Consider the following 13,944-nt stretch of genomic DNA (forward strand, 5'->3'; position numbering starts at 1 on the left):
AACATGTGCATGGGACAGCTATTCCCATGCATTTTTGCAGGAACCCATGCAGGTCTTCACCCTAATGATGATGACATTCCTATCTTGAGAGAGAAAAAGAGTAGTGTGCTGTGTGTAAGCATCTGTGTGGCCACATCTAGAAGTGGAACACATCATTTCTAATCAAATCCCATTGTTTTGAAATCACTGGCAGCAAACTGAGCTGTGAAATCAAGTGCCTGTCTGAGTAGTCACTAACCAGCAACAAATATACCCTGTACAAGGGTGATTGTGGTTACCTGCCTGCATCCCACGACTAAGGAAGGATGAGGGAAAAACAAACAGGAGTAATGACAAAGAAAAGTGAAAGAGATTTGAATCTGTGGACCACACACATATGGTTATCATAAGGTTTATTGAGAAGCAAGTAATAGAAAAAGACAAAGCAGGAAGATAATCCTCCACCTGCGGCACCGGCACACTGGGTTCTAGTCCCAGTCGGGGTGCTGGATTCTGTCCCGGTTGCCCCTCTTCCAGGCCAGCTCTCTGCTGTGGCCAGGGAGTGCAGTGGAGGATGGCCCAAGTGCTTGGGCCCTGCACCCCATGGGAGACCAGGAGAAGCACCTGGCTCCTGCCTTCGGATCAGCGTGGTACACCAGCCACAGTTTGCCATTGGAGGGTGAACCAATGGCAAAGGAAGACCTTTCTCTCTGTCTCTCTCTCTCACTGTCCACTCTGCCTGTCAAAAAAAAGAGAACTTGTTAATTACTCTTAACTAAAATTTAAAGAAGAAAACAAAATGTCCAGTCTCATAGCCTAAAGCAGAGAATGATCACATAGATACCTTTGACAACTAACTTTCCAGTGTCCCTGGGATTGGGGGTCATGGATATGAAGTTTGAAAGCTAGATATGGGCTTTTTCATCACTCATGAAACAGGAGAGCTAGACTTGAATTTTTGCATAATGTCTGATCCTTTCCATGACTAAAAAGTTGCTCTGCATCAGGGAAGTTTTAAAGAAATTTGCCACTTGTTCAGGGACTTGGAAAAAAATGAAAAAAAAAATCCAGCAAAATCCTTAATTTGTGAAGCATCTTCATAGTACAGCATGTGATGTAGGAGCAAGAACTTGAAAATAAAACATTAACATTAGAATTTCTAGAACAATTAAAACTTCAAAGGGAACAGAAAAGCTGTTGTAAGTATATTTCATATATTCAGATTTAGGAACATAGTGATACTTCCCACACATTCTTTCAAAAACCCTTCTTTCAAAACTTGAATAACTTAAATGAAATTTTTAAAGAAGTTATTGTAAATGTGTACTTTGGGGACCACTTGCTATTGGGACCCTAATACAAAAAGAAAAGACTAGTCTGGAAAAACAATAGGCATAGTATTAAATAAAAATAAAATAGATATACAGAGAAAAAATAGCTAAACACATGACAGTAAAACAATCTACCTTTTTAACTTACCATATTAGTATGTTAAAGAAGATCTACTTTTTTAGGTTTTTAGACTCCTCACTTATTTTTTCTTGACGCAGCAAATTTAACCTAGAAATTCTAGTCATTGCTCAATTTACTGGAATTCAAAGCACCAACTTGATTTCTCCTCATGTCTTTGCTATCCTTCATTGTTAGGAAAATAAATTTCATTTCAATATGTAATCTATTTTAGCCTCACTTTATTTTATTTTTAGTTAAGAATTATATATTTGAATGTCAGAGTTAGGGGAGGAGACAGAGAGAGAGAGAGAGAGAGAGAGAGAGAGATCTTCTATCCACTGGCCATGACAGCTAGGCCAGGCCGGAGCCAGGAGTTTCTTCTGAGTCTCCCATGTGGATGCAGGGGCCCAAGCATTTGGACCAGGCTCCACAGCATTCCCAGGCCATTAGAGAGGTGGATCAGAAGTGGAGCAGCCAGGACTCAAATCAGCACCCATAAGGGATGCTGAATGAACAGAATGAACGGATGAACAGAATGGAAACTGATACTGCAAGGGAGCTTAGAGTCTGGAGGAACAGAAAGACACATGCACACATGTTGTATGAGATGTCAGCATTCCAGTGTAGGAATAAATGGTTCCTAGGAGATGCGAGACAGTGGCCAACCTGGGGCAAACCAGGGTGAAGAAAAGGTTGTTTTCTTGAGTGAGGCGAACAGCGGATCACCCTGAGCATGAGAGAGAAGAGTCAGTGCAGCCAGAGGCAGTAGCATATGTGAGCGTGTGGAAGCATGAGGAGCCAGCGGCCTGTGTGTGACACATCTAGTCATGGAATATGATTTCACCACAGACGCTTATGGGGGGAGTCACAGCAAATAGGACTGGAAAATTAACCTGGAACCATAAACCTAGGCTCTCTTTAATGCCTTGATCTGGAGTTTGCATTTATGTAACAGAAAACAGTAACCCTGTGGGTGATGAAAACCATTTCAAATACAGAATCTGTATGACATACTGAGCAATTGAGGTGGGACAGAAAGACAGTGGTTTAGAAGTCTATCCTGGATGACTGCTAAAATCACGAACTTATTAGTGTGTAATCTATACAGCAGCTAAGGAGAGTCTTCAAGTGTATTAAACATATTGACTAAATACTGCTTTTGTTTTCGTTTGTTCCTTAGTTGGAGAAGCCTCTGAGATTTGCCCAGAAACCACTGATTTTTTGTGCCAAGACAAGAAGTGTATTGCATCCCACCTTGTCTGTGACTATAAGCCTGATTGCTCTGATAAGTCTGATGAAGCTCACTGCGGTAGGTACATCTCTCTGCTGTAATGTAGCCAGTTCATCACAAACTTCCATTTTATGAGTAGACCGGCATATTGGCATTTTTGATTTAGGAAAATGTTCTTTTTATTTGCTCAGATAAATTTAGAATAGTTCAAACACCTTCTCCAAATTTTCTATACAAATATCTACAGGACAGACTTCTTATCCCTTTTATTCCCATGCTGAAAACTATAGCTAACCTAATACAATAGCAAGTTGTATTAGAAAAGCTTTCAATTGTATAATTGTTCTTAATTATGTAGAAGATCAGAATTGGCCAGAAACTGAACTAGGAGCCTCCATCTTTTCATTGCTTATTGCTTCTTTCTCAAAAAACAAAACAAACAAATAAAAAACACCCAAAACCTGAAAATGGTTGATTTTCTCCATTAGACTAAAAATAAGCATGTTAAATATTTACTGATTTAACAATTAATCTAATGCATGACTTCAGCATTTACATTATACTATAAAATAGGAGTAGATGGTCATCATTTTTAAAAAAAGTCAAGCTTTCATCCCAGTAATTTGTTTATAGCCATGTATAAAGCCAAGTCTGTAATTTTAGAATATGAACATATGCTTAACTGCAAATAATTTTTCATATGTGAGTTTTCATCCCGAATCTTGATAACATCTAAGTAACCTGTTGTAGTTATTGTGTGCTGGATAACAAGCCACCCTAACAGTTAATAGCATAAATAGCTATTTAAATTTGCCCACACTTTTGTGGGACAATAATTTAGAAAGGATTCCATGATGCAGTTTTTCTCTATACATTTTCTATTGCTGGAACAGAACACTGGAGCCTGGTGATTTATAAATAAGAGAGGTTTATTCTGATTCACAGTTCTGAAGGCTGGGAAGTCTTAGCGCGTAGCACTAGCATATGCTCAGCTTCTGGTAAGGACATCATAATCCTATAGTATATATTATGTTTTGACAATTTAAAGAGACTGTGTAGACCTGAGGAGACGTGTCTTTAAAACTATAAATTGACCAACACATACACTGATCCTACAACCTTATGGCTGAATATAATATTGCAGAGAAAATGCCAGTTGTTTAAAAGGGCTTTAGTGATATTTTATAGACATATGAGGGATCATAACAAATATTATAATTTGAAGAATACTTTCTCTGAGAACGGACATATAGTCTACTAGTTAAATACCTGTATCCCATAAGAGAATCTGGGTTTGATCCCCAGCTCTAGCTCCTGATTTCAGCTTCCTGCCAATGCAGCACCTAGGAGGCAGTCATCATGGCTCAAGTAGTTGGGTTCCTTTCCTACCAGACCCATGGGAGACATGGATGGCATTCATGGCTCCTGGTTTCAGTTCTGGCCCAGCTGTTATGGGCATCTGGACCAGTAGATAGGAGTTCTTTTCTGTCTCCTTCTCAAATAAATTTTAAAACATAAAAAAATGTTGTAGTAACTGCTAACTTGTAAATATCAGGAAATACTAGGAATATATTGAACCACTATGATTATGGTATATATAATGAGGTTTAGTAATATCTTGTCACATGGAAATGTTTACAGTAACTCAGTGTTAACACTTGAGATACCAATACAAAACTAAAAAGTAATGGATTCTCAAATGAATGGTAACAACTATATAATTGCTGTTAAGCCCCTCCCCCAATCCACCTCACCCCATCCCATCCTACACCCATACTAAGAATTGGTATGACCTGTAAAGGGAGAGATATGGCATGGATTGATTGTTCAAGGATAAGTATGGTTTGCTAGATGGAATGGAAATGGGAAAATGCATTAATTAGATGAATCATCGGATGTCTTTAGAGTCCAGGAGGTGGCTTTTCATTTTTTAAAGCATGTTCCTGTCTGAGCGAAAGGAGTGAATATTCAGATGAAATTTCAGTCCTGTCTGGAACAAGAGAGAGAAGAAATAGATGATAAAAAAGTGACCAACTATGCAAGAAAGCATTCAAAAAGAGAGAAGTAGAGCTAAACATAACTGTTCAAAAATATCTGTTCACATTTAAGAGAAAATTTTCTAAAAACTTGGAGCAGAGGCAGTTTTGAAAATGAGGCAAATTTCATCCTAAAAACACTTTGTGTCAAATTAAAGCTTATTTTATTCAAATCTAGGGATTTGGGACTGTGTTTTCAAATATAAAAACACTGGATATCGTAAGTAAGGAAAAGTAACACACAGCAATCTTGAACACGATTTATGTGGCTGGTTTTTATAAGGTTGATAGAATGAAGTCAACAATAAAAAAACTTAAAATAATCCAAGGGCTTGAACAAGTTGGGATAGTGATGGAACTGCAAAAAAGGGACTGGAATACATTCAACCAAAAGCTACAGATAATTATAACAGCTTGGACATGAAAATGAAAAAAAAAAAAGAATCAAAGGTAATTTTGCAGGTTTGAGTCCTTAAAGTGAGAATATTTATGCTATGAACTTAAGTGATGATGCCAGAGAGAAGCCCATTTGGAGAACAAAAGATTTGATGATTTTAAGTCGCTGGTTTTGAAGCGATATTGACCTTCCAAGTAGAAGGTTCAAAAAGCATCAAAAAATGTTTGTATTTCATTGTGGTTACAGATTTGAAAATCATCTGCATAAATATGTTAAAGGTCATGAGAAATGATGAGTGAGGATATGTAGAATAAGGGATTTAAGCAAGTAATTGTTTTAAAGCCACGAGGAGCAGCCTGGCTGTGTCTGCAAGTTATAAGAAAGCAAATGGTAGAGAAAGTGAGATTGTAGGGCATGGAAAGTGTGTGTAACAGAAAGAGATGGAGCTGTGTGATACTGATAGCAGCATTACAATAAGGAGTTGAGATCATGTCAGACATTAGCCTTTGAAAGGAAAAAGGGAAAACTGGCATTTTATGTGGAGAAAATGAAATTAACATAATTAAGTAAATAGATAACATATATGTCTTTAGAGTCAAAAATAAAGTCATATCAAAATAAGGTAGGGCAGGAAGGACAAGGGTGGTGACAGAGTGGAAAAGAATGTAGAACACTAGCGGCGCCGGCACACCGGGTTCTAGTCCCGGTCAGGGCACTGGGTTCTGTCCCGGTTGCCCCTCTTCCAGGCCAGCTCTCTGCTGTGGCCCGGGAGTGCAGTGGAGGATGGCCCAAGTGCTTGGGCCCTGCACCCCATGGGAGACCAGGAGAAGTACCTGGCTCCTGCCATCAGATCAGCGCGGTGCACCGGCCGCAGCGCACTGGCTGCGGCGGCCATTGGAGGGTGAACCAACGGCAAAGGAAGACCTTTCTCTCTGTCTCTCTCTCTCACTATCCACTCTGCCTGTCACACACACACACAAAAATGTAGAACAACTACCACATGGCCAGGTAATCAGTTACATAGATAAATGAGAGTATAGAAGCTGTATGAGGGCCCTTTCAAAAGTTCTTGAAAAATGGAATTAAAAGATAAGTTTGGGGCCAACATTGTATATGAGTGGATGAAGCTACTGCTTGGGATGCCCATATCCCTAACAGAGTACCTGGGGTTGAGAGCAACCTCAGCTTCCTACTAATGCATTGGTTGTGGGGAGAGTGGCTGGATGAGGCATCAGATAATGACTCAAGTACTTGAGTTCCTGCTATCCTAGGGGAGACTCTGATGTACTTCTTTGTTCTGACTTTGGCCCAACCCAAGATGTTGTAGGAATTTGGAGATCAATCCAGTCAATGGAAGGAAGGTATCTATCAATCAATCTCTCCCTCTCTCTGTCATTCTGCCTTTCAAATAAATAAGATACATATTTTTGTGCAAAAACATTATGAAACTCATGCAGTTTTTTTCATAATATACACTTTTGTTGAACTTTTTGAAGGCTCCTCATATATGACATCATTCTAAAGAACACATCTGGATGTTTAAAGATGTACTGGCCAAAGACATGGAGAACTGAATTTCTTATTTTTGTCTACATCATTTAGTATAATATAAGCTTCTCTTATATATAACTGGAATGACAAGCATAAAAGAGAAATGCAAAGACCATAAGTAAGCATATAAGTGTTAACAGAAAGCTGGATTGGAGAAATTTTCTTAGTTCAAACAGGCACCAGAGACTTGGTGGAGGATCAGTAGAAGCAGTTTATTAACATCCATGGGCCCAGTGGAATCATTTCCCAAGACTGGGCATCCAGTCCAGGTTTCTTAGATCATTTATAGGTTCATCAGCCTCATGCACTAACAGTTATAGCATTGGTGGGCTCAGGATCACCCATGAGGAACTTGAAACCACGCTTATGGGGAACTCGAGTAGGGGGTAGGGTACAGAGAACAAAGATTAGGATACTTTCAGACATGTAAACACCTATAGGGAACAGAGATTTGGATGACTGCCCTGACATGCCAATACCTATGGGGAACTGGAACCGGAATTACAGTACATGGAGATTAGGACATCTGCCCTCCTCAGGGGTCTTTTCTCTCCCTTGTCTTTGGTCACAGTCTAACTTTCTCTTTGTAAGAATCAGTGGATTGTGGCCAGCGCCGTGGCTCACTAGGCTAATCCTCTGCCTGCGACGCTGGCACCCCGGGTTCTAGTCCCGTTCTGTCCCGGTTGCTCCTCTTCCAGTCCAGCTCTCTGCTGTGGCCCGGGAAGGCAGTGAAAAATGCCCAAGTGCTTGGGCCCTGCACCTGCGTTGGAGACCAGGAGGAAGCACCTGGCTCCTGGCTTCAGATTGGTGCAGCATGCCAACCGTAGCAGCCATTTGGGGGGTGAACCAACAGAAGGAAGACCTTTCTCTCTGTTTCTCTCTCTCACTGTCTAACTCTGCCTGTAAAAAAAAAAAAAAAAAAAAAAGAATCAGTGGATTGTATAGTCATGTGGAGTGAAAGAAAAAAAAGTGATTCTTACTTTTGGGGACAAGATGCAAAAATACTTCAGAACTAAAACACTGATACTTCATGAAAATGCTGTCAGGGATATATGAAATTATAAAAATGTCCAAGCTCTGTTGGCTATAAATTATTTGCATCCATTTTAAAAACATAAATTGTTTCTATGATTGAATCTCTATATGTTCAATAGTAGTTTCATGTTAAGAAAAAGCTATGAATGAGAAGATCTAAGAATATCACAAAGTTCATATTTCTAGAAATAAGGGGAAAGTGAATGACAATCACAGTTGACTTCTACTAAGTCACCCAGTAATCAATTCTGTGTAACATAGTTTTTGTGGTGAATGCTAAAAAATAATTACTGCTCAACACACAAAAAAAGAAAAATGAAGGCCTTGATATCAGGTATCATGGTGCTTTTCACAGTTGAATAAGAGTAGACACTCGGTTGTTACCAACTAATTTTTCTTATTATGAACTATTTAATTTTATTTATTAAGTGGTCAATACTCTCAGAAGAGAATTTCTTTCATTACTCAATACCTAGCTTGACATGTTGTACTCTAATAATTGGTTTGTTCCTGCACAGTTTACTGCTTCTCCCAAAGACGCATTTATTAATAAATGTCGTAATGAGCTACACATTCAAACACTGAGTGGATGAAAGGACTGAATTAAGTATTTGACAACTGAAGCTGTTTTCTTGACCTGAGTTATCTGTATTATCATCAGAAGGTTATGTTTGATGTTCATATGAGGACACAGTTTTGTCATTCATCTATAAAAATATTATTACTCATTCTATAAAGCTAGAGGATAAATGACAATATCCGTGTACTGCTTCTAGATTGTTTGACAAAAAAAAGGTTACATTCTCTAACTGATATCATCAATGAGTGTAAATGTCTCAGATGTATAAATTTTTTTATCAAAAATTAGAATAGGCAACTATTGATTTTTAAATTAGTAGTGTAAGATCAATCTCAAAAGACATTTGTAGAAACTTTAATTAATGTTTTTGCTTCCCTAGGACAATACACAAGTACAACAGGAAGCTGTAATTTTGAAACAACTTCAGAAAATTGGACCACTGCCTGTAGTCTTACTCAGGACTCTGAGGATGACTTGGACTGGGCCATTGGCAGCAGAATTCACACCGAAGCATTGAACCCAGACTCTGATCACACACCAGGTAAATCTAATAGCAATAACCAGGCAAAGTAGGCTAGAACACTCTTAACTGTGTGGGTGAATGTCAGAATGTGTTGCTTATTTCCTTGTGGGAGTGATGGATGCTCAATAGGATTGGGATACTCGTGTCCTATATTGGATAAGTAACATCTGTATTGAAATACCTAGGTTCAACTCCAGGCTCTATTCCTGGTGCTGTCTTCTTTCTAATGTTCATCCTGCAAGGCAGCAGGTGATGGCTCTAGTAGTTGGGTCTCTACCACCCACATGGGCTCAGTTGATGTGTAGACTCCTGGCTTTGGCCTGGTCCACTCCTAATATTGTGGGCATTCGGGGAATAAAGCAGGGGGTGGGACCTTTTTCTGTTTATGTAAAATATTTGATTGAAAGGCAGAGAAAGAGAGAGAGAGAGAGAGAGAGAGAGAGAGAGACAGGGAGGATTTGGCATCCACTGGTTCACTCCCCAGATGCCTGCAACAAATAGTTGGGCTGGGGCTGCCAGGCCCAAACCAGGAGCTAAGAACTTAATCTAGGTCTCACAGGTGGATGGCAGGGACTAGTTGAGCCATTATCTGCTGCCTCACAGGGCATACACTAGCAGGAAGGTGGAAATGGAGCTAATTCTTCAAACCAGGCACTTCAATATGGTGTTCAGCTATCCCAAGCTACTAGTGAACCTTTGTGCCAAATATCTATCCTTAAACAAATTTTTAAAAAATAAAAAGATCACATTTATTCCATCTCTTATGTCTTTTTTTTGTATGTGGCTACTAAAATTTACACAGATAGCTCATATTTTATTTCTGTTGGTTAGCCTTATTCCGTATGTATTATACAACACACAGAAGACTTTTTCTAAAAACAAACTGGATACTACATTTAACTTAAAAAATAATGAAAATATACATCCCCAAATATTCTTGAAAATGGGAAGGCTTTTTGAATTCCCACATTCGTAACTAGAAACTGCAAAATTGGTCAAGAAGCAAAAGGTATTTTGGAAAAAAGAAAACACATAAAAAGCAAGGTGGCAAATCATAATAATTTAATTTATCTGATGTATCATCTTCCTAGTGTTATACATAGATTATCAGTACTTTCTAATGATTAGATATTAATGTAGCAATCTTATGATATCAGGATTTTCTATTTACAGAAATACTACCTCCTCAGTTATTGACCAAATATAATTCCTTGTCCCATAATATTCAAAGAAAAGAAGCAATGTTATTGTTACTATGTTTTTTAACTTTTATGTAGTTTTCTTTTTGTAACATATAATCATTCTACTGTTTTTATAAAATTATAGAATTTCTTCTGACCTATTGGTGATATTTATGACTATGTATTAATTTGTCTATGATTGTAGTGGGAAATTCAGTCAGAGCGGCAGGACACATTAAAGCTCTTAGCAGGAAAAACAGCTTTATTCTTCTGCAGGCTAACCCAGGGAGGGTTCTGTCTCCAAATTCTGGGCCCTGAACAAAGCAGGGGATTGTCTTATATACTGTAGCACAGACGACATTAAGTTCCCTAGTATATAATTAGCTATGCAACCTTTGACTGGATATTTTGGTACTGTACCATTGCCCACACAACTGTTAACACAAAGTCACATTTGTATGCACCTGTATCGCTGTAGTTGACCTGAAAGCATTGCTTTAGTTGACCTAGCTGCATTTGTCATATTTCTCGGAAAACCCCCTCCATCCGCCCTATTCCTGGAAGGCCCCTGCATGAAAGCCTCTATTATTTTTGCCTTTGCCCAGTATTTCTACCTTGAGGAGAGGGGCCACTAGGAATTTGCTGCATGATTTACTTTGGATGCTTTGCTTTACCAATGAACTAGAAAGTTTAAACCCTCTAATCTGGTTTTGTATGATGTCAGTCTTACTATTTAAACCATGTATGAATTTATCTCAGATTTTAAAAGTTTCCTGTGTTCTACTTAATTTTTAGAGCTGTTTATTTTTTTAACAAACCCTAGAAATATCTTCTTGATGTTCAACCTAACAATATTTTTTGTATTTTTATTTTCTTTCCTTGCTGATATTTATTTCTAGCATCCTGAAGTCCTTTATGTGCAATATCAACATCGGTATTTTTTTTCTCTTTTCCCCATTTTTGCCGCCTCCTTTTCCTTTTCTTTGACTTCTTTTATATTATGCCACCAAAACAGGAACACTAGGTGACAGAGAATTAAATCAAAGAGAATGACTTCAATTGTTAGTATAAAATTAGTAGTAATTAATAACATAACTAATGTGTACACAATATTTTATCTCTTGGTAAATTTAATATCACTTACAAATAATTTTACTCTGCTTTTTAAAAATATATTAATTCAACAATTAACTAGTTTGGAATGAGAGACTCCTTCTGTGTGGCCTTCAGCCACACAGAAGATACTTGTTGAATTTAGCTTTGGGTCCAATATCTACCTGAAACTAGTCTGTATGTGTAAGCATCGTTCTTTATAACTTATTATGACTTTCTCAAAACTTCCTGAGAAGTCTTAATTTGATGACTTAAAATGGTCAGTAATTGATCATTTGTCTTCTGTAAAACAAAATCCTAGAATTCATGAAGTTGTTGTTGCTACTACATTTGGTCTGTATCAGATGGTTCAGAACAAACAAGCACTTCTTTTCCTTTACTTCTTATTTACTCTAAAAGCTATTTTATTCCCACCAATCAGTGGCATCTCTACCACACATTGTATTTCTTTTTTTTGAGAGAGAGAGACAGAGAGAAAGGTCTTCCTTTGCCGTTGGTTCACTCTCCAATGGCCGCCGCGGCCGGTGCGCTGCAGTCTGCGCATCGCGCTGATCCGAAGGCAGGAGCCAGGTGCTTCTCCTGGTCTCCCATGGGGTGCAGGGCCCAAGCACTTGGGCCATCCTCCACTGCACTCCCGGGCCACAGCAGAGAGCTGGCCTGGAAGAGGGGAAACTGAGACAGAATCCGGCGCCCCGACCAGGACTAGAACCCAGTGTGCCGGCACCGCAAGGTGGAGGATTAGCCTATTGAGCTGCGGCTCAATATTTATCACCAAATACACAGCACTGCCAAGGGGGGGAAAAAAAAAACCTATGAGATCTTCTTTGCTAATAAACCTCAGAATACATCTAGCAGTTTTCATTTTCTCATGCAGAACAGCCAGTAAATGATAACCATCCTTTGCTTATTAACCAGAATTAGATTAATGTTTCTATTCATGAAGTTGTAGTCTTTAGACCATAGTCATTATTGTTCCCTTCTTTGTCTCTGAGGCAGAGTTTCATTTGACTTTGGTGGTGTTGAGATAACACTGAGAACAGACCCAACTCACCTGTAGACTGTGTTTCTGCAAACATTTTCAAGATAAGAGAAACAGCAAAAATTTTCATTGTGCTGCCAAAAAACAGTGCTGATCTCAAACCATGGATCTCTTCCAGCCAGCAGATATCCCAACCAATTCATTTTGCATTCTGCCTCTGGGAGAAACAAAGCCTTAATTTTTTGCTTGTCTTATTGACCATGTTGGTATTTGTCTGTATACATTTGAAATGACCCAGGAATGCAATCCTGCACTGCATAATGACATTTCAGTCAATAATAGAGAGTTATAAACACAAGTAGTCTCCTAAGATTAGGAGATAAACATTGCCTAATGACATTGTAGTGACCACAGTTTGTGTAAATACACTCTGATGTTTGTAAGCCAAGAAATTGCCTAAAAATATATGCTTCTCAGAGTGTATCTTCATTGTTAAGGAACACAGTGTTGTAACTGGTGACTACCAAGGGGAACCCAAATGTTTAGTTTTTTATTTGAGAGGAAGAGAAGGGAGGGCTGAATATCTTTCATCCACTGGTTCATTCCCCAAATGCCCACAACAGATCAGGCCAAAATCAGGAGTCTGGAACTCATTCTTGGTCTCTCATGAGGGTGGCAAAGATCCACCACTTGAATCATCATCTGCTGCCTCTCGGTCAGTAGCAGGAAGCAGGACCAGAAGAGGAGTCCAGACACAAACCAGACTCTCCCATATGGCATACAGGTGTTCCAAGCAGCATCATAAACACTTCCCAAACACTCAGCCCTGCCTTTTCTTTTCGACATGCTTGAAGGCATCATCTGTTGGACATGGTGTTGAATAAGGACTGTGTGAATGATCGGTCCTTTTAAAATTCTGGAGGGCAAGATTAATTCTTGAATAAGTAATTGGAATCTTATAGGTTAATTATTTCATCATTTTACAAGCATTAAGCCACCATAGTTTCTTTTTTTTAAAGATTTATTTTATTTATTTGAAAGAGCTACAGAGAGAGGTCGAGACAGAGAGAGAGCTCTTCCATCTGCTGGTTCACTCCCCAGATAGCTGCCATGGCCGGAGCTGTGCTGATCTGAAGCCAGGAGCCAGGAGCTTATTGTCCAGGTCTCCCACGTGGATGCAGAGGCCCAAGGACTTGGGCCATCTTCTACTGACATCCCAGGTCATAGCAGAGAGCTGGATCAGAAGAGGAGCAGCCAGATCGAGAACTGGCGCCCATATGAGATGCCGGCCCTTCAGGCCAGGGTGTTAACCTGCTGCACCATAGCGCCAGTCCCAGCCACCATAGTTTTTTATAAAAGAAATATACTAGAAGCATACACATTTACATTAAATTTATCCCTGTTTGTCTTCTCAAAATGTTGCCTCTTTTTATTACTTTCCTTTTTATAGGTGTCCTTAAACAATCACTGATTCAGACTTTTTTGCCTCAAGCATAATGCTTCTCTTCTACCTTGACAAAAACAAACAAACAAACAAACAAACAAACAAAAAACAAAGAAAACCTTGTCCTAGCTTCTCTTGTAAGTTATGTTAATCAGCCTTTTATTAATGTAACTAAATACCTGACACTGGCTACATAAGGAAAGATGTTTATTCTGACTAATGGTTTTGGAGGTTCGCAGTCTGAGATCAGGTGGGCCCCACTGGTTTGGACATCTGGTGAGACTGGAGGATGACAGTGCAGAACTTGTGTAGAGAAACAATCACATGGCAAGCCAGGAAGTAGAGAGGGAAGCTAGACTAGACTCAACTCGGCTATTATAACCAACTCTCACAAAAGCCACATTCTGAAAGCATGACTCCAGTGATCCAAGGACTTACCACAA

At 39.0% G+C, this 13,944-nt stretch overlaps 1 protein-coding gene across 1 annotated transcript in view; it reads left to right on the forward strand.

Moving 5' to 3' along the window:
* MALRD1 (MAM and LDL receptor class A domain containing 1) overlaps window positions 1-13,944 on the forward strand; it is a 397,632-nt gene that overhangs the window by 275,614 nt on the left and 108,074 nt on the right. The window contains exons 26-27 of the mRNA XM_008268638.4: window positions 2,612-2,740; window positions 8,641-8,802. Coding sequence (XP_008266860.3) covers window positions 2,612-2,740; window positions 8,641-8,802 — 291 coding nt within the window. The remainder of the gene's footprint in view (window positions 1-2,611; window positions 2,741-8,640; window positions 8,803-13,944) is intronic.

This window comes from Oryctolagus cuniculus, chromosome 13, assembly GCF_964237555.1.
Source record: "Oryctolagus cuniculus chromosome 13, mOryCun1.1, whole genome shotgun sequence".
Lineage (NCBI taxonomy): Eukaryota > Metazoa > Chordata > Mammalia > Lagomorpha > Leporidae > Oryctolagus > Oryctolagus cuniculus.